At 42.9% G+C, this 20,862-nt stretch overlaps 1 protein-coding gene across 1 annotated transcript in view; it reads right to left on the reverse strand.

Moving 5' to 3' along the window:
• Nucleotides 1-20,862, reverse strand: part of VPS53 (VPS53 subunit of GARP complex) — a 133,056-nt gene that overhangs the window by 111,911 nt on the left and 283 nt on the right. The window contains exons 2-4 of the mRNA XM_032849368.1: nucleotides 18,580-18,660; nucleotides 9,372-9,421; nucleotides 7,202-7,268 (exon numbers count right to left, since the gene is read on the reverse strand). Coding sequence (XP_032705259.1) covers nucleotides 7,202-7,268; nucleotides 9,372-9,421; nucleotides 18,580-18,660 — 198 coding nt within the window. The remainder of the gene's footprint in view (nucleotides 1-7,201; nucleotides 7,269-9,371; nucleotides 9,422-18,579; nucleotides 18,661-20,862) is intronic.

Genomic DNA, 20,862 nt, shown 5'->3' on the forward strand with positions numbered 1-20,862 from the left:
CCCCTGCTTGTGTTCTCACTCTCTCTCAAATAAATAAAATCTTCAAACAAAAACTCTATTCCCCCCCAAACAAAACTAATTTCTTTAAAACAGTGTCACTGCTTCTGTGCCTTTGCAATGATCTTCGGTGTCTACTGTAATAGAGGCCAGCGGGACTCGCACGTATGCTTCTGTACTGACTCTGCTGTGATACGTTGTTATGGTTGAAAAATATGATGAAAATCGGGCTTCACACAGATAAGTAGTTAGAAAAGAAATAGTTTAATACCTTTTTCAGGTGCTTGCTGATAATCCTCCTTGAAACGACATCTAACCTTGAAAAGTGGTGGCTTCTTAACGATTAGCTGCAATGTGGAACCTAAAATCTTAATGAACTTTTCACACCATTCTACTTTAAAAGCCCTTGGTCAGCTGTACTTTTGTCAAGGATGCAGAAAGCAGGAAGAGCACTGCTCTCATATTAACGATGAGAAAAAAAATAAATGGAAAAATCTTAACTCTTCTTGAACCCATCAGAGCTAAACGCAACCAAATATCCTGCAATCCAAGGAAGGCCAGGCTCCCCACGGACAAATGGGGACACCCATGGGCCCCCTCTATGTGGCAGAGATATTCAAGGAGCCAGATAGGCATTAACTGCAATTTCTCACAGATTACCAGGGGCCATTTGCTACTCGCACTGAGCCCCACCACCTCCAAGTCAGCACAACAGCTGAAGAACCCGAGGCTCAGAGAAGCTAAGTAACTTGTCCAAAGTCACACCCAGTGGCATAGTCAAAACTTAAATTCAAAAGGTTTTTCACTTGACCCAGGCTGCCATCCCATGTTACATCGGTGACAACATCCAATCCCCACAACGCTTAGAGAATTCAAAGGAAATGCTCACTCCTTCACTGTACGCAAAGGAGAGAGAAGACAGCTGTTTGAATTCCTTACGGGTTGTCTTCAAATCACAGATTTTTAGAAGACAAGTGGCGAAGGGTTCCAATACTCAGCGGCCAAGTCACTCTGCCAAAACGTGCTGTGGAGGATCCTGTGCAGTAAACGGGACAAAGCATGGTGCTAAGACTGGCCCAGTCTCTCTACAAGTCTTTGCCTCGACTACAGTCAGTAGCTCTACAAACAGTCCAAACTTAATACTCTCTCAGAGTTAACCTGTCAAGTAAAGGCAAACCAACCTTGACCTCTGCACCAGTATCAGAAATCCTGGTTGGGGAGCCTTGATCAAAACCAGGGACTCCATTCCCCTACAAAAGGCTGCAGGCAAAGCACAGAGCCCCAACAACTCTCACAACCTGACTCCAGCACTGCCCCACTGGGTGGTCATGGTGCTTCCCTCCCAGGTCATTCTAAGGTCTTAGCAATTTCCGAAGGTTAGTGTCTTCCTTGGACATTTTTGAAAAAATACAATTCAAAAAAAATGTAAAAGAAACAAAAAACACCTAACCATTCTCGGTCACTACTGGAAAAACTTGAGCATGTGCTTTAAAAGCTCAATTGCTTTAGAATTAGTATCTTTCAGCAGGAGGAAGTGAGTGCCACGCCCCCTCCCCTTCCTTTTCAAACTATTTATAGTCCCTTTAATAGTAATGCCGTTTCTTTTATTCCATTAACGGGCTTCATTTTCCTCCCAAAGAGAGGATGAGAGAGAATAAATTTGAAGTGATGAAGGGGAAAAATTCAAACCATCCTGCAAGAGAGCTGACAAGTACAAATTCATAGCTCCACGGAACGAAGATCAATGTTACGCTGTGAACTGCCACCATTTACCTAGTGCATGGTCTTGGGGAGCACAGTTATTTTCATTCTAATGCCTGAATTAGATGAAAAGCTAATTTTGAGGGTGAAAAGCAAAGAACACTTTCTCCTTGGAAGGCAAGATGCTTTCCTGATTTAGTTAATAAATCTTTATGATCTCTCCATGAAAAGAGAAGGCAAGTATGATTAGTCCCCTTTTCTGAGGAAAATGGAGACACGGAAAATTTAAGAAACACGGCCCTGGACAGATACCAAGGACAGGAAGAAATTCTTTGTTTTCTGGAGCTGGCATTTGATACCAAAATGAGGATAAGGAAGAGAAGAGTAAGTCTCTCAAAGTATGCCACATGGCTCTGAACCCATCCTGTTCAACCTTTTCCTCTACAACGTGAATGAAAATATAGAAGGCATGCCTGCAAGTCTGCTAATGATAAAACGGGGAGGTCATCAAGACTCCAAAAGGCCTCAACTGGCTGGGACAATCAAGCAGAACTAGCAAGAAGAAATGGGGTGTGTGGAAGGGGCTGGGGGGAGGACATAAAGTCCAGTACTTGATCTCAAAAGAATCTCTTAAACAAACAGAGGAGGGAAAAGTTGAAAAGTAGCTCATATGAAAAAAGACCTGGGGCAGATGTTGCAAACTGCTGGCACACACGTGTTTTGTTTGGCCTTCGCAGTATTTGTGGAAGACACTAAGCCAACATCTAAAAATCTGGAGAGTCACATAAAAATCCGGATTTCCGGCTTCTCTTGAAAAACTGATAGATCTGGCATCTCTGGGTCTGCATTCAGGCCTGACCACAGTTGGTCTGAACTGGGCTGTAGCTGTCCCCTTTTAGAAAGGGCATTCACTCGCCCACGGGATACACGTGGATGCACGCTGGCCTGCTGAAGCCATTTAGGTCACTTTCTTAGCTCTGTGGGCATCTGTCTGCAACTCTTGACCTGGGGGTTTCGGAGAACTGCCAACTCGACTGTCAGCAGAAGCTAACAGCGGGACACAGCTGCCAGAAACTGCACCCAGTCCGAGGTGATGGGAGAACAGTGTCTAAACCAGTGGTCCTTAACTTCTGAAGAGTCATGGACTCCTTAAAGAATTTTTAAAAAATCAATGAGTACTCTCTCAAGAAATGAATCTATTCATACAAAAATGAGTAATCAATTTCAGGAATTATAATAATGAATTTCAGTCCCCCTGAGCCCCCAGTTCCCACATTCATAGCATCAGTGCAGAACAAGAAGGCTGAGGCACCCCACTATGTGTCCACACAGCATGGGCCAGGAACCCCATTTTAAGAATGACGCTGACAAAAAAAAAAAAAAAAAAAAAAGAATGATGCTGACAAACTGCAAGGCAACCGGGATGATAAAAGGTCTGGAAATAAGATCACAGGGCTGAAGAAAGAATGGTTACCCTAGGAAAAGGAACACTAAGAAAGGAACATAATATCCATTTAAAATTTTAGAAACCATAATAAGGAAAAGGGATTAGGCTTGCACTGGTCCAGCTGGCACAACTAAGAGCAATGAGAAGTTACAATGAGGTCTATTCTACTATTTCAGTTCAGTCTAAGAAAGAAGTTTCTTACAATGAAAGCTGTTCAAAACTGGAATAGACTGAGACTGCCCTGTAGAACAAAACGGTAGCTGCCCATCACCATGAGTGTCCAAGCAGAAGCAGGCCAATGAATTGTCAGGGATGTCACAGAAAGGATTCCTGAACTGGGTGTAAGATTGTACTATGGATACCTAAAGCATCTTACAATCAGATTCTGGTGAGCTGGGCTGGAGATGGCAATTAACAGTTTCTTCCCCTCCTAAACCTTAGTCTTGCTCAGATGCAACAGTAACATGGCAGCCAAGCTCTACTCCAGAGACAGAAGCCCAGTGGCTGATCCTTCTGGTGTTTCTCAGTGAGCATACTGGGAATTGGTCAAGCTTTGGCCACTCTTTAGATTTCACATGCCAACCTTTTCTTTTTCCAAGCCGCTCCTCTATTCACCTCTTTCTACCCGAGGTCAAGCTGTCTGTTTTAATTCTCAGGAAGCTGCATACGGTTCACAGCATATCAGATCGTGTATTAGTTGAATTGACTCATCTTATCCATGAAGTCTGAAACATGTGGGCATTTAATTAAAGCCTTTGCCTGATGATTTCAGCAGAAGAAAATGGGGAGAATTCTGTGCCGTATTAACTTCGTATGAGCATCACAGTCTGGTTAGAAGAGGTCACAGACTAAACCAGTTCAAGTCTGCCACGTAGGAGGTGGTGAACAATCAAAGGCTCTCCAAAATGTGGAACCGAGTGTGAACCATGCAGCTGGTATTTCAGAAATCTCAGAAATCAAAGAAAGTGCCTTACTGTGTCTTCAATTTCTAAGTCACTGCCTCTTCAGAAATAGTTTTGTAGCAAGAACCACTGCTTTTCTAAAAAATTTTGCTAAAAATATCTTGTAAGACACTGTGAAGGGGAAGTAAACATATCCCCCTTCTTTAGAGATTAAAAAGCACATCAGTTCCGGTCGAACATGATCAAGATGAAATTTCCTTTGGTCCGTAATACTGCTCTCCTCCTGAGTGTTCCTCAGAAGCTTCAGAAACAAGTTCTGAAGGCAGACTTTTCCTCTATTCCAGGGAAGAGGGAAATGTGGGGCCTCTTGACCTATAAAACTCAGTATTTTGGAACAATCCATAACTCTCCCAAGTCTGTGCCAGTCAAGTAAGAGTCTCTCTTCAGCAAACCACCAGCCAGCCAGAGCTGGACAGCAAGACTTTTACCCCTACGAGTTGACAAGGATGGGACCCAAATGCTCCTTGGAAAAAAAAAAAAAAAAGTCTCGCCATCAGCTTGCGTTACAAACTGCTGGAAAAGACAGATGGAGGGGATGACAGGAAAAGCAATTATTTCTTCTGGGCTTCCTTTCTGTCTGGATTCTAAGGAGACGAACACAAAATTCCACCACAGATTGAAATGCTATCTAAACATTCTTGAAAATGTGGTCTTGCTCTCTGAAATACGACCTGCCCCTGCGGCAGCAACCTGTAACCTATTAATACGGGAAGGTGGGTAAGGCTGACATTCCCGCCGGCTGACCCATCTGGGGCCCGACTCTCCACTACTGGGGGTTTGTGACCACAGGTTCAAACACAAACAACTAAATAAAAGGTACAGATAGAGCATGACCCAACAGAAAAATCCTGATGAATCATTCACATTATTTTCCCATTCTTGGAATCTGAAAAACCTGAGACTCCTGTAAAGTATTTTTTCCTGAGCCGCTCTAAGAAGAGGCTGAATCACATGAAATAGTTGGGTTATTTCAAACGGTAGTCACTGGGGACTAGTCACACACAAATCAGGCTCTCAACAACTTTATGGGGACACACATTGATCAAAATGATGTTTTATGGTAAAGGGCTTTTGTTTCTTTGCAATAAATAGTCTCCTAGAGACCAAATATTCAATACAGTTGAATAAAACGTTACTGGTCTGGACATGAAGTCTATGTGTTGAGAGAAATAGATGAGAAGAGAGATGAGAAGATTCGATTCTTGCCTCAAGGAACTTACAAACTAGTCAAGGAGACAAGAAGTGTTCACTAGTAAGTCAAAGGAGACCATGGAAGTCAAATGGAAAGTACAGGCACAGGCCTGGGAGTTTGTGGGCAGAAAGCATATACATCTAGCTGAGGGCTATCAGGATGAATTTGCTCATCTGCAGAAGGAGAAGTGTGGACCAAATGAGCTCCAAGTCCCTTCTAGGTCTAAAATTCTGATTCCTTTTGTATGTTCAGGTGAGCTAAACGGAAAATTTCATGGAGGAGATCGTATTTGAGGGGGCCCTTAGGTAAGATTTTGAGATGAAGTTACTAGAAGAAGAAGAGGAGAGAAATAATTTCAGGCAGAAAGAGGTCCATGGGTTCAGAAAGCACAGGGTGTGCTTGTAGAGCACGGAGTCTTCTGTATGGGTGGATCTCAGCAGGATGCAAAACTGGAAAGGCAGATTGAGGCCTTGAATGCCAAGCAAAGAAACTTGGATTAAATTTGATAAGACAGAGGCCACTGAGGTTTCTGAAGAGGTAGATGACAGGGCCAGACATACAGAAGGAAGGCTCAAGGGCAGAAGGAGGCTGGAGCATTTGCAGGCCACCTTGTTACTCTTTATTCCCTCCCAGCGCCCCATGTACGCAGGCCACACCTGTGAAGTGATGCTTCATGGGAGAAACCTAAATGACCAAAACAAAACAATAAGGACTAAGAACCACGCAGGAACCAGGAAATCGGATCAGCTATAGGAAACTAATATGTCCATACAGAAATACTGATGATGTCAACTAGGAAGAAGGTAGATACTTACAAAGAGACCAATGGAAGATGATTATTAGGAGGAAAAGAAAGTCGCAAAATGTAGGAGAAATAGAGGCAACGATAAAACTAAAAATGTAAAAGGAAAAGAAAGAGACTCGTAACACTGGTCAGCTACTAGCGGAAGGAACACGAGTATGAATGATCAGCACATTTATTCGCAGATGACACCGCCCATCCCCCTGCCCCCAATTTGGGTTGCATGATGTGTATCTGAAGAAATGAGCTGCACTGCAAGTCGAAGAGGACAAAAAAACAGAACTGGGGTTACTACAGAGGCACAGAGCGACCCGACTGAGTCAATACTGAAGAGGGAAGAGCAGACACGGCATGAGAAGACTACAAAGGCGTGTTCAGAACCTTTATTATGACAGCAAGTTTTGAAATATGATGCCTAAACAGAACAGAATCCAAATAAAAAGGAAAATGGTTGATAGATAACATCTGGCCCCAGGTCATTAACGAAGCCCTCCACCCCATACACTCCCTTTCCCCCTTCATTCCCTTGCAACAGCCCTTCTTTTTTTTTTTTTTTAATATTTTATTTATTTGACAGAGATCACAAGTAGGAAGAGAGGCAGACAGAGAGAGAGGAGGAAGCAGACTCCCCGCAGAGCAGAGAGCCCGACTCGAGGCCTGATCCCAGGACCCTGGGATCATGACCTGAGCCAAAGGCAGAGGCTTTAACCCACTGAGCCACCCAGGCGCCCCCCTTGCAACAGCCCTTCTTAGCTAGATCCAAAAAGAACTATAAAACTTGGAAATGAATACATGTCTGACACAGAGGAGAAAGACAAGGCAACTCTGGTTTTCACACTTGGGCTTGCAGGGCCTTAGCCTGGCTGAGCTGTGCTACCACAGGCTCCTGCTTGCACAGGCAGTGAGTGAGAGCCTGCTGCTGGTCTGCGCAGTCTACTTCCGGGATTAGTGGGACAAGTCAGGCACATTCCCTGCTGCGTATGGACACATCCCTAAGAAATGCTCTCTACAAGCAGGCAGATCAACATTTTGGTTGCTTGGTTGCCAGGTCATGAAGAAATCAGAAGAGTATGATTAATATGGAGGAATAAGTTACTTACTTGCCTGCCATCCTGCCCCACGTTTGTTTGACCTCTTACAACAGTTCGAATATTGTCATCCAGTCTCCTAGGAAAAAGTTAAAGGATAAGAATCATTAAAACAACCTCCATTCTAAAGTGACCAAAAGATAAAAAGGTCACGGCATACCCACCCACTTCTGCCGGTTGTACCTCCTTGTCCAGAAAACCAGACAGGTTAGAATGAACTAACCCAAGACCGAGGCCTTAAACCCTAGCTAAGGCAGCAACAGTAATGTAAGAAGCCAAGTACAGCACAGACTGATGAGTAGTCCTTGTTTTTTTAAAAACGCTATTCTTGCTTAATATTCAGAGCTGTCCAAATGGGCCAGTGTAAGGTTTAATATTTTTCAATAGCAAAAACCAGGAATGACGATGTTGCTGAAACTTAATGGGAACAAGTCAGAGAATTTGAAGTACCCTCCGCAAAACCCTCAGTTACTTCCTCAGGAGCCAGAGTGCTACATGAGATCCGTGATGCACCCTCTGGGCCCTAACTATGCAAGCTGTGTAGGATGTGGGTCTGTGACCTCTGCCTCTAATAGCGACCATTTAGTGGTCCCTCAATCAGAGAAATTTACATCAGTCAATTTCATTTTTCATGTAAAGAGTCTTTTAAAGGTATATTGGGAGAAATCCGAAAATAACCAGTTTGCGGTGATTTTTGGATCATTAGGGAATTCCCATTTTCTGTGCAAATCCCGGACATATTAGCAGTCTCTATCAGAATTGTTATAGCTGAAGTCCACCAAAACAATGAGAGATGCCCAACTAAACAATACATTCATGGCAAAGGTCTTCACTGAAAGACCCAAAGCTTGTAAGGAAAAAAGAAATCATCTCCTGGATTGAAAATGAAGGCTTCTCCTCATCAAAAATCAAACAAAACCAAACCAAACAACTACAATTGCCCTAATGACATTAACCATTATAGTATTAATTACAGTGAACAGACACTGAGCACCTGCCATATGTCAAAACTGGAAATCCAGATGTGGGCAAACCGAACCAGGCTACTGGGGAGGAAAGACACTTGTTGTCTAACTCTGACAAGCACATTTTAGATTAATCACTACATTTAATCTTGGGACACCACAAATACCAACCAGCAGATATGACCATCCCGTTAGCTGGTATATGGCCACGGGATACATGTATATGCCCATCCTTGTATCTAAGCCTTGGAAGAACAAAAAAAGGTAAATCTGCTAAGGAAATAAAACCATTAAAACTACAATAGAGGGGCGCCTGGGTGGCTCAGTGGGTTAAAGCCTCTGCCTTCGGCTCAGGTCATGATCTTAGGGTCCTGGGATGGAGCCCCGCATATGGGGCCCTCTGCTCAGCAGGGAGCTTGCTTCCTCCTCTCTCTCTGCCTGCTTCTCTGCCTTAAAAATAAATAAATAAATAAATAAATAAATAAATAAATAAATAAAACTACAATAGAAATGCTTTTGCCCCCTTTTATGACCAACCGTTTTGAATAGCCTATTAAAGTTTCCTTCCCTTTTTATAAATAACTGAAGACTGGACAAAGAATCAAATTCTTTGCCATGAGGTTCATATGGAAATCTAGATAAAAGAATTATTTTTTTAAAAATTGTCATAAGTAGTGGCACCTGGGTGGCTCAGTGGGTTAAGCCTCTGCCTTCGGCTCAGGTCATGATCCCAGGGTCCTGGGATTGAGCCCTACATCGGGCTTTCTACTCAGCAGGGAGCCTGCTTCCCCCTCTCTCTCTGCCTGCCTCTCTGCCTACTTGTCATCTCTGTCTGTCAGATAAGTAAATAAAATCTTTTTAAAAAAATTGTCATAGGGGCGCCTGGGTGGCTCAGTGGGTTAAGCCGCTGCCTTCGGCTCAGGTCATGATCTCAGGGTCCTGGGATCGAGTCCCGCATCGGGCTCTCTGCTCAGCAGGGAGCCTGCTTCTCTCTCTCTCTCTCTCTCTCTCTGCCTGCCTCTCTGTCTACTTGTGATCTCTCTGTCAAATAAATAAATAAAATCTTTAAAAAAAAAAAAAAAAAGATTTAAAAAAATTGTCATAAACAGCAAACTTGAGATTTCAGTTTTCTAACAGATAAGTGTGATCCAGAACATGATTAACTAAATTAACAGCATGCTTTTCAGTAATTATTAATAATCATATGGGGTACTTACCTTATTTTCAGTCTAATTTTGTTCACAACTTCATCTATGTTTGCCAGAGACTACAATAAAGAAGGAAAATGACAGCTATTATTTCACTTTCTAGATCCTTTTTTATAGAAATGATAAGCTATCAAGGCTACTTATAACATCTCTAAACATTTAATCATAGTGTGATACAATTTTATTTTAAAAAAGTAATAAGGGGGGTGCGCCTGGGTGGCTCAGTGGGTTAAAGCCTCTGCCTTCGGCTCAGGTCATGATCCCAGGGTCCTGGGATCAAGAGGCAGACAGAGAGAGGGGGAAGCAGGCTCCTCGCTGAGCACAGAGCCCGATGTGGGGCTCGATTCCAGGACCCTGAGATCATGACCGGAGCCGAAGGCAAAGGCTTAACCCTCTGAGCCACCCAGGTGCCCCCGACACTTGGTTTTTTGACTCAGGTCATGATCTCAGTGAGATCTAGCCCCACCATGGGCTCTGCACTCAGGGCAGAATCTGCTTAAGATTCATTCTCTCTCTCTCTCTCTCTCTCTCCCCCGCCATCTGCCACTCCCCCAACTCTATAAATAAATAAATAAAATCTTTAAAAAAACGTATAGCAGTTGTTGGCAACTATTGCAAATTCCAGCTTGGTATCTGTTTTTGTATATACAGTTTTATTGGAACACAGTCATGTCCACTCATTTACCTATTACCCACAGCTGCCTTTGAGCTACAAATGTGAAGCTGGAATAGCTGCAACAGAAATAGAATGGCTGGGGTGCCTGGGTGGCTCCAAACTGTACAACTCCACTTACATAGTTAAAAAATAAATGATACTATTCTCTCATGTTAGAAGCCAGCAGGACAGTAGTTATCTCTGAAGAAGGTAGTTACTGTGATGAGGTAAGAGGGGCCATCTAAAGACAAGGGCATCAGGGTGGCACCGTCAGTTAAGTGTCATAAGATCAAGCCCCAGGGTGGGTACCATGCTCAACAGGGAATCTCCTTGAGATTCTCCGAGATTCTCTCCCTCTGCCCCCCAACACTCTCTAAAGTAAATATATCTTTTTAAAAAGAAGATGTTGTATTAATGTCTTCTTTCTTTTTATTTATTTGTTTCAGAGAAAGAGCATGACCGAGCAGGAAGAGGGGCAGAGGGAGAGAGGAAGCAGGCTCCCCACTGAACGTGGAGCCCAACGTGGGGCTGGATCTCCCAACCAGGAGATCATGACCTGAGCAGAAACTAAGAGGTGGACGCCTAACTAACCGAGGTACCCAGGTACCCCACCCCACCCCTTTTTTCTTTAAGATTTTATTTATCTGAGAGAGAGAGCACACAAGCAAGAGAGTGAGAGGGCACAGGAGCAAGGGGTGGGGGAGAGGGAGAGGGAATCTCAAGCAGACTCCTGGCTGAGCACAGAGCCCCACGCAGGGCTCCATCCCAGGACCGTGAGATCATGACCTGAGCCAAAATTAAGAGGAGGATGCTCAACTGACTGAGCCACCCAGGCACCCCTAATGTCTTATTTCTTGATCTGAATGATAGTTACATGGTTGTAATCATTCTGTGAAAATTCATCAAATTATATATTTAAGATGTATGTATGCATCTATATTATACTGTATTTTGATGAATAAGTCTATTTTTTCTGAGTTGTAGGTTCATCAGAAAAAATGCCTTGAAAGATAAATATTAGTTACTAGCTTTGTAATCTACATAGTAGCTGTAAACTATGAAATCAGTAGCAATAGCTGTATCTAAGAAAAGGATTTAATTTTTTTCTTCTTTTTGCCTATAAGAACTTACTAATTGCTCTACACTGGCTATCCACTGCTACTGTAATTATAATAAAGTTATTTCTATTTTAAAGACAATGACAATTAAAACAATGGGACTACTTCCAACCTTAGCCAGCAAAAACGCGAGGAAATGGTGCCCCCTAGTGGAATACAGTACAATTACAGAGCACCATTTTAACTCAAGTCGTCAAAATGTAATTTTAGAACTCTTTCCCTTTCCCCCAACAGATATTTTACCTGAAAAGGTATTGGGGGTAATGCAGGAATTGTGCTTATAAATTGCTACCAGCAACCTCTGGTGGCAGGAGGGGGCCAGGAGCCTGCCAAGAACCAGGTCACCATGTCTGAGATGTCAGACCAGGCCATTTACATCTTGTCTGTTCTGACAAAGGCAACGGTTTCAGAAATCTAGACTGAGGTGAAGACGAATCTCAGAAAGGAGAAGTTATTTTAACTGAGGAACCGCCTGTCAAGTCACTCTGAATCCAGCCTGGGTATAAGTCACCACCGTGGTAAAAGGAACTGAGTTTGTTGAAGGACCTAGATTTGGCCCAGCTCTGCCCCTACAAACCAGCACGATGTACAGAGGGCAAGCTGTTCAGCCTCTCTGAATTTATACTTCCTCACGTGTAAATTAGGCATAACAGTTCCTACCCTGACTATCTCTGCTGGAACCCATTCCCTTAAAAACATTTTCTTGTTTTGGTATTTAAAAAGAACTATTTTAAAAATGTTAACATTTAGAGAATCTGGGTGAAAGGCAGCCATGAATTCATTGTACTATTCTTGTATATTTTCTGAGAATGGATTATTATACCAAAATTTTAAAACCGTAATCTAGGGGTGCCTGGGTGGTTTAGTCGGTTAAGCGTCTGCCTTTGGCTCCGGTCATGATCTTGGGGGTCCTGGGATCCAGATCCATGCCAAGCTCCTTGCTTAGTGGGAAGTCTGCTTCTCCCTCTCCCTCTAACCCTCTCCACCACTGGTATTCTCTCTCTCTCGCTCTCCCCCTCTGTTTCAAATAAATAAATAAAATATTTTTTAAAAATTGTAATGTAGGGGCGCCTGGGTGGCTCAGTGGGTTAAAGCCTCTGCCTTCGGCTCAGGTCATGATCCCAGGATCCTGGGATCGAGTCCCGCATCTGGCTCTCTGCTCGGCAGGGAGCCTGTTTCCTCCTCTCTCTCTGCCTGCCTCTCTGCCTACTTGTGATCTCTGTCTGTCAAATAAATAAATAAAATCTTTTTTAAAAAAAATTGTAATGTATTTGAAATTGGTAAAACATGGACATGACCAAAATGCCAATAGTACAAGTAAAGAAATAGTGAAAATCAAGGCTTCCTCTTCCCCTGTCCTGCCTGTCTCCCACGGTTCTGCAGAGAGGCAACGGCTCTGAAATGGTTTCTTTTGTACCTTCCCAGAAACAGTCTATGTATTTTAAAGCATATCCATAACTTACGTCCCCTGCTTTACGTAATGCACAGTGTCTTGCACCATACTTTTTTCACTTAACAATGTAAGTTGGAAGTCATTCCACAGCAGTAAATATCGCTTTGGGTGGTAGAGTAACCAATTCTTAATTAATACTCCTTAAACACGAAGGTCTTGCTTATGCCATGACAGTTTTTCTAAGAAGAATAATTCAAAGTATGTATGCCTTCAGATATTCAACTGCATTTAAGGGAGCAGGGAATGGTCTAAATGGCCATAGTAGAAAAGTCAAAATAAATCAGGCCACATTTACTCGAGGGACTTTTATGTCATTACAGACACAGGGCAGGGAGGCTCTGAAACAAAGAATCCAGATCCATGACCCTGGCTGCAGGTGATATATCCCCTCTTTGAGAATCACCCTTCTAGTGTAGGTATAATGCAGTTGTACAGTTTTATTTTATCATTTAAAAATGTTTTAATTATTGAAAAGTATTCCCTGATTCCTCTTTTTTTTTTTTTTTAAGATTTTATTTATTTCACACAGAGAGTGAGCACAAGCAGGGGAAGCAGCAGGCAGAGGGAGAGGGAGAAGCAGGCTCCCGGCTGAACAGGAACCTGATGTGGGGCTCGGTCCCAGGACCCTGAGATCATGACCTGAGCCAAAGGCAGAGGCTTAACCAACTGAGCCAATCAGGCTCCCCTGGAAGTCTTTCTGAATCTAAAAGCAATTCTTGCTGATTACAGAAAATACAGAAACCCCTGCCCCTCCATTAGAAAATAATCACCATTAGCATCTTGGTATATTGCTTTCTACAGTTTCTTCTAAGCAAATATGTGGCTTAAAAACAAATTAAACTGGGATGACAAACAATTTGACATGTTATTGTTTTCACTTAACAACATACACCTAGAGCATTTTGGGGGGGAGGGTCATTAAAAATTCTTTAGAAATAGCTTCACATTGAAGAGGAAAATTACCCAGAGCAGGCCCAGGCCAGGAGGCCACAGAAGATGGAAAGTTACTAACAATAAGCTAGAGATCACTGGAAGCCCTACTGGGAGCAAGAAATAACCAGTCGCTTCTGCTTCCATAAACAGGCCTCCTGCAACAGGCTCCCTGACTATACCGTTCCCACTTAAAGCAGTCCCTACTCCCCCAGTTTAAACCCACCCACAAGCCGGCAGCTTTGGAACCTAACTGCCTTCAGTCCCCTATAAAAGCCCTATTCCCCACGGCTGGGCGCCCAGACCTTCAAGCATGAGCTCATCTGGGTCCGCCGGCCTAAAATAAATCCGAGTTCTCCTACTTCTCCAAAAGTCACTTGGTCTCTCACAGGTCTGATTATTTTTCTGCAACAACATGACTCTTCTTTCAAAGTTCTTGGTTATATTAGTTTTATATTCATTTTTAATAGATTTTATCTAGATTCCCCTAATCAAACCTCTAATGAAAACATGACAAATGATTATTTTCAATTTTCTTCTAGGACACTAGAAGAGAAGAGTCTTCCAGATTATTGCTACCAAACCTGGCTACTCTTCAGAACTACCCAGAGAGCCCTGATAAAGAGAGAAAATGGAGTTCCTCCCACTTGGACCTAGGGAGTTAGAAACATCCAGGGATCTCCTTGCCTCCCCTAACATACCTCCAGGCAACCACAGACTTCCAAGTTACTGCTGTTCAAAAGAACCCACACACACATCCTCCTCCTCCTTAGGTGACACTAAATTTATTCCTGATATACTGACATCTACTTTAAATATGCTAAACTTATGATTCAGAAGAATTTACTGCAGGTCCCTGACTTGGGTGGCTTTTGCCCAAGATCTAGCAAGAGATTTCTAGAATTTCTAACAAGAATTTCTAGAAAGAAATTCTAAATCATGCCACTATTTTCTGCTACCTTTCCATTAAGGTCCATGGGACTCTGGGTTGGAGAATATATTGCTAAATGAAAATCTGGGATTGGGATGGGGCGCCTAGGTGGCTCAATGGGTTAAAGCCTCTGCCTTCGGCTCAGGTCATGATCTCAGGGCCCTGGGATCGAGCCCCACATCGGGCTCTCTGCTCAGCGGGGAGCCTGCTTCCCCCTCTCTCTCTGCCTGCCTCTCTGCCTACTTGTGATCTCTCTCTGTCAAATAAATAAATAAAATCTTAAAAAAAAAAAAGAAAGAAAGAAAATCTGGGATTGGGGAAATAAAGGTAACCTTGTGTCATAAATTTTCTTAGGTTGCTATAAGAAACTCCACTACAGGGTGCCCGGGTGGCTCATTGGGTTAAGCGGTTAAGCATCTGCCTTCAGCTAAGGTCCTGATTGGGATTAGTCCTATCCCACATGGACTCCTTGCTCGGCAGGGAGCCTGCTTCTCCCTCTCCCTCTGTCACTCCCCGGCTTGTGCTCTCTCGTGCTCTGTCAAATAAATAAATAAAATCTTTTAAAAAAAGAAAAAAAACTTCACTACACATTATCATGTATGAGGAGGCATAATCCGACAAGACATATAACTGCATCTGTGTTCTCATAAACGTCCAGTGCTACCTTCAGTAATTTAAAATAAAATACATATAAAAACATAGCAGAAAAAAGTAAGAATCTGGCGGTTTCCTATACAATGTGCAAATTTAACAGTTATTTTGGCTTTGATGAGTCAGCCTTCTTGACAGGGTGGGGCAGATGACATTTTCACAGCTAAAACTGCTGTCTTTATACCAGTTGTTCCCAAATTTCTATCTCCAGCTAATTCCTAGAATTCCTTTCACAGAAAACAATGAGCTCTAAAGGCTATCCGTGAAATCTCAAGACAATCACAGAGAATCATACCATTACTCCAACTTCATTTTGAAAAATTAACATGTCCGTTAGAAAAAGTTTGGGAAGGATATAGCCAAAATATTAACAATTATGGGGATTATGAGCTCCAGACGCAGATATTCCAAGTACATATTTCCACCTGGATGGCCCCCAAATGCTCAAAACTTAGCTCACTCTTACAGCCTACTCCTACCCTATTTACCACTGAAGCCTACTTTTCCTCCTTAGGCCCAATTTTAGGTAAAGGTGTCAACATCTACCCAGTCTGCAGTTTGGAAATCAAAGCTCAAAATCCTTCATTTGGTGCATAATGTGCAGCTGAAATACCATTTCTTCTGTGAAGTCTTTCTGGATCCCTCAGACTTAATAAGTAAGTGCTCTGTTTTCACAGCATACTACATGCTTCTTTCATAGCAACGCTACCACATTTAAGCTGAGCATTCTTTCTCCCTTTGGTCTTCCTGGTTCTCATCCCAAAACAAGCATGTTGGGGGTACCTGGGTGGCTCAATCGTTAAGTGTCTGCCTTCAGCTCGGGTCATGACCCCGGGGTCCTGGGATCGAATCCCGAGTTGGGCTCCCTGCTCAGCGGGGCGTCTGCTTCTCCCTCTACCCTTCCCTCTGCTCGTGATCTCTCCTCTCTCTCTCAAAGAAATAAATAAAACCTAAAAAAAAAAAAAACCCCAAAACAAAAAAACCAAGCATGTTAACAAGGCAGTGAATACATCACTATTAAATGTTTAGAATGGTGTCTGGTACGCTCAATAAATGTTAATTATTATTATAGTGGTCACAGAACTTAGGACTCTTCTGAGAGCAAGCAACAAGTAATAATAGCTATACAAACAAGTCATTGCAGAGTCATAATAACTTACTGTTAATCTGCCAATGGTGTAACTAGTACCCATCAAGGTAGACTGGAAGCCCTATGTTGGTAAGGACCACATCTATCCTGTTCACCCTCCAGCCCCCAATTTCCTAGAGAGTGAGACAGAAGAGGTGTTTTTTGATTTGAGGAAATTTTAGGTTCTAAGTCCTTTCAACCACCAAACTGACTTTTGACTCCCAAACAGCTTTCCAGTCTTGCTCTCTCCATCCCCGTGTTCACTCAGATTCTCCTGGTCCCTCTTAAGTGATCCATCACAGCAGTCTGCTAACCGGTCTCCCTGCCTTCCAGGTCTGCCTTCCCACAGTTCATCCTCCCCACTGCGGCCAGGTGGGATTTTGAAAATGTGACTCTGATCCAGTAATGACCCCGATGAGAGTCCCTGAATGAACACACCTGCCTAGTCACAGTCTCTGGTGCAGGGTGTGCACATCCCCAAGGGGTTTGCAATAATGGTTATTAGAGTGTGAAGAGAAAAACATTAAAACCTCTGTTTTTATTATTTATATGACAAACACTACTAAACCTCATTTATTTAAGACTGGTACTAGGATATGTGCATAAGATTTCGAGGGTATACAAGCTTAAAATTTAGCCCATTGAAAATTAGTTGTGTGGAATGAATTCTACCATGAGGCGTGTGGTATCCAAAAGACTGCAGAGTCTGCAAGGCCAGAGAACAAAGTCCCTTCAGGTCCTTGGCTCTGCCAACCCCTTTAGCCCCCATTTCCTAGGAGGCCATGCTCCCTGTTCATGTTCTGTGTTTCTCATCTCTGAGTCTGCCCTGTGCTTAGAAGGACCTTCTTTCCCTGTCATCCTGGAAGATTTGCCTGGTGGTTTACTCTGCCTCGATGTGTTCTGCCAGACTGCCACAAACCTGGCCACTTTATAAGTATCAAGTGTCAGTTTATAAGTTAAGTACCTCACAGAGACCTTCCCCGACCACCCATCTCAAGGAGCCCCTCCCCAGGTGGTCATGTTCTATCACTATGCCTGCTTTTATCACAGCATCAACGATGGTTTTCTTATACATGTATTTGTTGATCTGTTTATTTTTTTCCTTACACTACACTCCATGAGACCAGAAACTTGCCTATCACATTTACCATTTCTCCCCAGTTTCTAAACAGCGCCTGGCGCTTAGTAGACACTTAAAAAATGTCTCTTAAGTGAAGGAATGACTCCTTTAAGATTTGGTGGAAGGGCTCCCTCCTCTCTGAGGTTTTGATCTTCTGAAGAACTGTTTCCCTGTTCCTCACTAAACCATTGCATAACTCTCCTCCAGTATTCACCAATGTCTCCCCCGAACCTTGATCACGTACACTTCAAGGGAGCATGGATTAGGCGTCATTCATTTTTGTGTCCCCAGCACCTAGCACAAGTTGACCAATAATACCTGATAAGTGCCCATTAAACCACCAAACATTTGCTGAATTCATAAATGAAAAACCAAGAACTCTAGCTGGTCTCCCAACTCTACTTTTCTTTTTTTTTTTTTTTTAAAAAGCAGGCTCCACAAGCCCAAAGTGGGGCGTGAACTCAGGACCCTATGATTAGGGACACCTGGGTGGCTTAGTCGGTTAAGCGGCTGCCTTAGGCTCAGGCATGATGCAAGGGTTCTGGGATCCAGTCCCGCATGGGGCTCTTTGCTTAACGGGGAGCCTGCTTCTCTCTCTGCCTCTGCCTGCCCCTCTGCTTGTGCTCTCTCTGACAAATAAATAAATAAAATTAAAAAAAAAAAAAAAAAAAAAAAAAGGACCCTAAGGTCAACAGTTGGAGGCTTAACCAACTGAGCCCCCGAGGTGCCCCCCAACTTTGCTGTTTCTAATTCTGATCTACTTCTTACCAACATACCCATAAACCAATTTTGTAAGAAAAACCCATCTGGCAAGTCAAAGGCAAGTCACCCAACACAACAGAGTAAAAAGTAAAGTCTGAAAATTTACATCTTGGAATAGGAGTGAAAGTAGCATTATAACTCCTGGGTTATCCTGCCCTCTTCATCCCACTCTTCCCCATTAGTTTCAAAAATCCTTTCTACTTCCCGGTATACTATGAATGTGGGGGGACTCTTACAAGCTAAAGGTATAATTTCTAATAATATGCTCATAAGACAAAGAATTCCACTCTCACACAACAGTATTTTGTATTAAGATACCTCCCACCCTCAGTCCGTTACAGTGGGGTTTGATCTGAATTCACCTCTCACTTGTCGATCAAGTCTCCTTAGATCATGCAGTATAACACACCAACCGTAGCCCTAACGATGAGACAGAAACCACTGGCATGAAGGAAACTCTATACTTACTTGTTCTGTTGGGAACAGGGTATTGATATACTCCACGGCATTGAAATCCGCTCGATCTAGAGGATCCTGGCTTGGAAATACCTACAAAAAGACAGGGCATTTAAAATAACTGTTATTTTTCTGTCTTATTTCATGTGTTACTTCTTTCCTTCCTACTAGATGGTAAATTCTTTGAAGGCAAAAAACAAAAAACAACAACAACAACAACAACAATCTTTTTTCATCTTATAAGGCCTAACGCACAACAACTGCTCAGTAAAATTATCTGTTAAAGTAAATCTTCCATTTTCACCAACATTTGTAATTTTAACATCTTGGTGCCACTAACAGAATGTGAGACTATGGCAAGTTCCACAGATATCAACAAAAATCCCATGGACAAGGAAAAATAAATGGGCATTGTCCACTATCAGATTAAATCAGCTGATGACATGACTGTACTAAGGAAGCCTTGAGAAAAGACTTACGCACTATGTCTCTGGGAAGGCTCAGCATTAGAATTCCCTATGAATCAAAGCAATTTTTAGGCTCACACAGGGTCAGGAAAATGGAGCTTGCCTTTGGGAACTGTCCATCCCTTTAACAGAAGAAAGAATACTGCCTTCTGAAAAATAATTCCCTTCAAAAGCTACAGAGGCGCCTGGGTGGCTCAGTGGGTTAAAGCCTCTGCTTTCGGCTCAGGTCATGATCTCAGGGTCCTGGGATCGAGCCCCGCATCAGGCTCTCTGCTTAGCAGGGAGCCTGCTTCCCCCACTCTCTCTCTTCCTGCCTCTCCACCTTCTTGTGATCTCTGTCAAAGAAATAAATAAAATCTTAAAAAAAAAAAAAAATCTACAACTTGAAGAACATATAACAAGCAGTCGAGGGGCGCCTGGGTGACTCAGTCGGGTAAGCGTCTGCCTTTGGCTCAGGTCATGATCCCAGTGTCCTGGGATGGAGCCCTGCATCTCCCTCTGCCTGCTGCTCCCCCTGCTTGTGCGCTCTCTCTCTCTGACAAATAAATAAATAAAAATCTTAAAAAAAAAAAGAAACAAACAAAGCAGTCGCGTGATCGCCTGAATACCAAATTTCACCAGTTCAAGGTAGTCATTCTGAAAACCAATTCTTTTCTGATGTCTCTTATTAGATAAACTTATGCCAGAATTCAGTCTTATTAAGAAAGAGCAAAAATGTGCTCTTCTAAAATTCTTGCCAGGGTGCCTGGGTGGCTCAGCGGGTTAAGCCGCTGCCTTCGGCTCAGGTCATGATTCCAGGGTCCTGGGATCGAGTCCCACGTCGGGCTCTCTGCTCAGTGGGGAGCTTGCTTCCCTCTCACTCTCTCTCCCTGCCTCTTTGCCTACTTGTGATCTCTCTCTATCAAATAAATAAATAAAATCTTTAAAAAAAAAATAAATAAAAATAAATAAAATTCTTGCCAAACGGTAACTGACTGAATTGTTTGTTTCTTCTACTAGAACCCACTAGATCCAAAGAGAAAATGAAATGCATGTCTTTTTCTGTCCAGTGGAGGTGGGTGGGGAGCTGTGGCTTGAACAACTAAACCTTTGCCCAGAGGTCTGGCATCCTCAGGATGTGCCAAATGTGCTTTGTATGGCTAATCCAACCACTGCTAGAAAAACACATATCCAAAAATCTATAAATGGCACAATACAAATAAATTAGTACAGTGACAGACCTAGAGTAAGTGTTAATGCTCAATAAATATTAGCTATTAGTAATGATAATAGCAATGCTGTACTTCAGAAAACTTCCCAGTGGTCCCTAAATGTGGCATAAACTTCCTTTACTTAAATCTTATCCCCTACACCACTACCTCTAAAGGAAATCCTCTCCCTTTAATCAGGAGCAAAACTCTGCACAAGGGTCTAAATGACTATCTCTAATATCCTTAAAGACTCAATAAACTTGAAAAGAGAATTTAATCAACCAAAAAGTCCTTGAAGGGAAGAAGGCCTCCGGGCAATATCCTTCAATCCAATCCAAATTAATCAACAGCAGGAATTTTCAACCATTTAAGTATAGTAAAGGGGTCCTTTTCCAACTGTGTCCCCTCTGCTCAGTGATCCGCTTCAGGTATTAAAGTTGCTCCTCCCCTCAATTCCGAGTCCCTCACAAAGGGTTAGACTGAGACTCGGGAGCAGCGGCACACCAGCCTGGTAAATAACCCCCCCAAATCTGAGGGTGGTGTCTGTGAACTCCTTTTTTCCAGGTTCATGCTTTCAAGGGTCACGGTTTCTCTGCCCAAACAAACGAGGACGCCTTACCCTCCAAAGACAATCAAGG

The sequence above is a fragment of the Lontra canadensis genome, unplaced genomic scaffold (genome assembly GCF_010015895.1).
Source record: "Lontra canadensis isolate GAN:19392208 unplaced genomic scaffold, GSC_riverotter_1.0 scaffold225, whole genome shotgun sequence".
NCBI lineage: Eukaryota > Metazoa > Chordata > Mammalia > Carnivora > Mustelidae > Lontra > Lontra canadensis.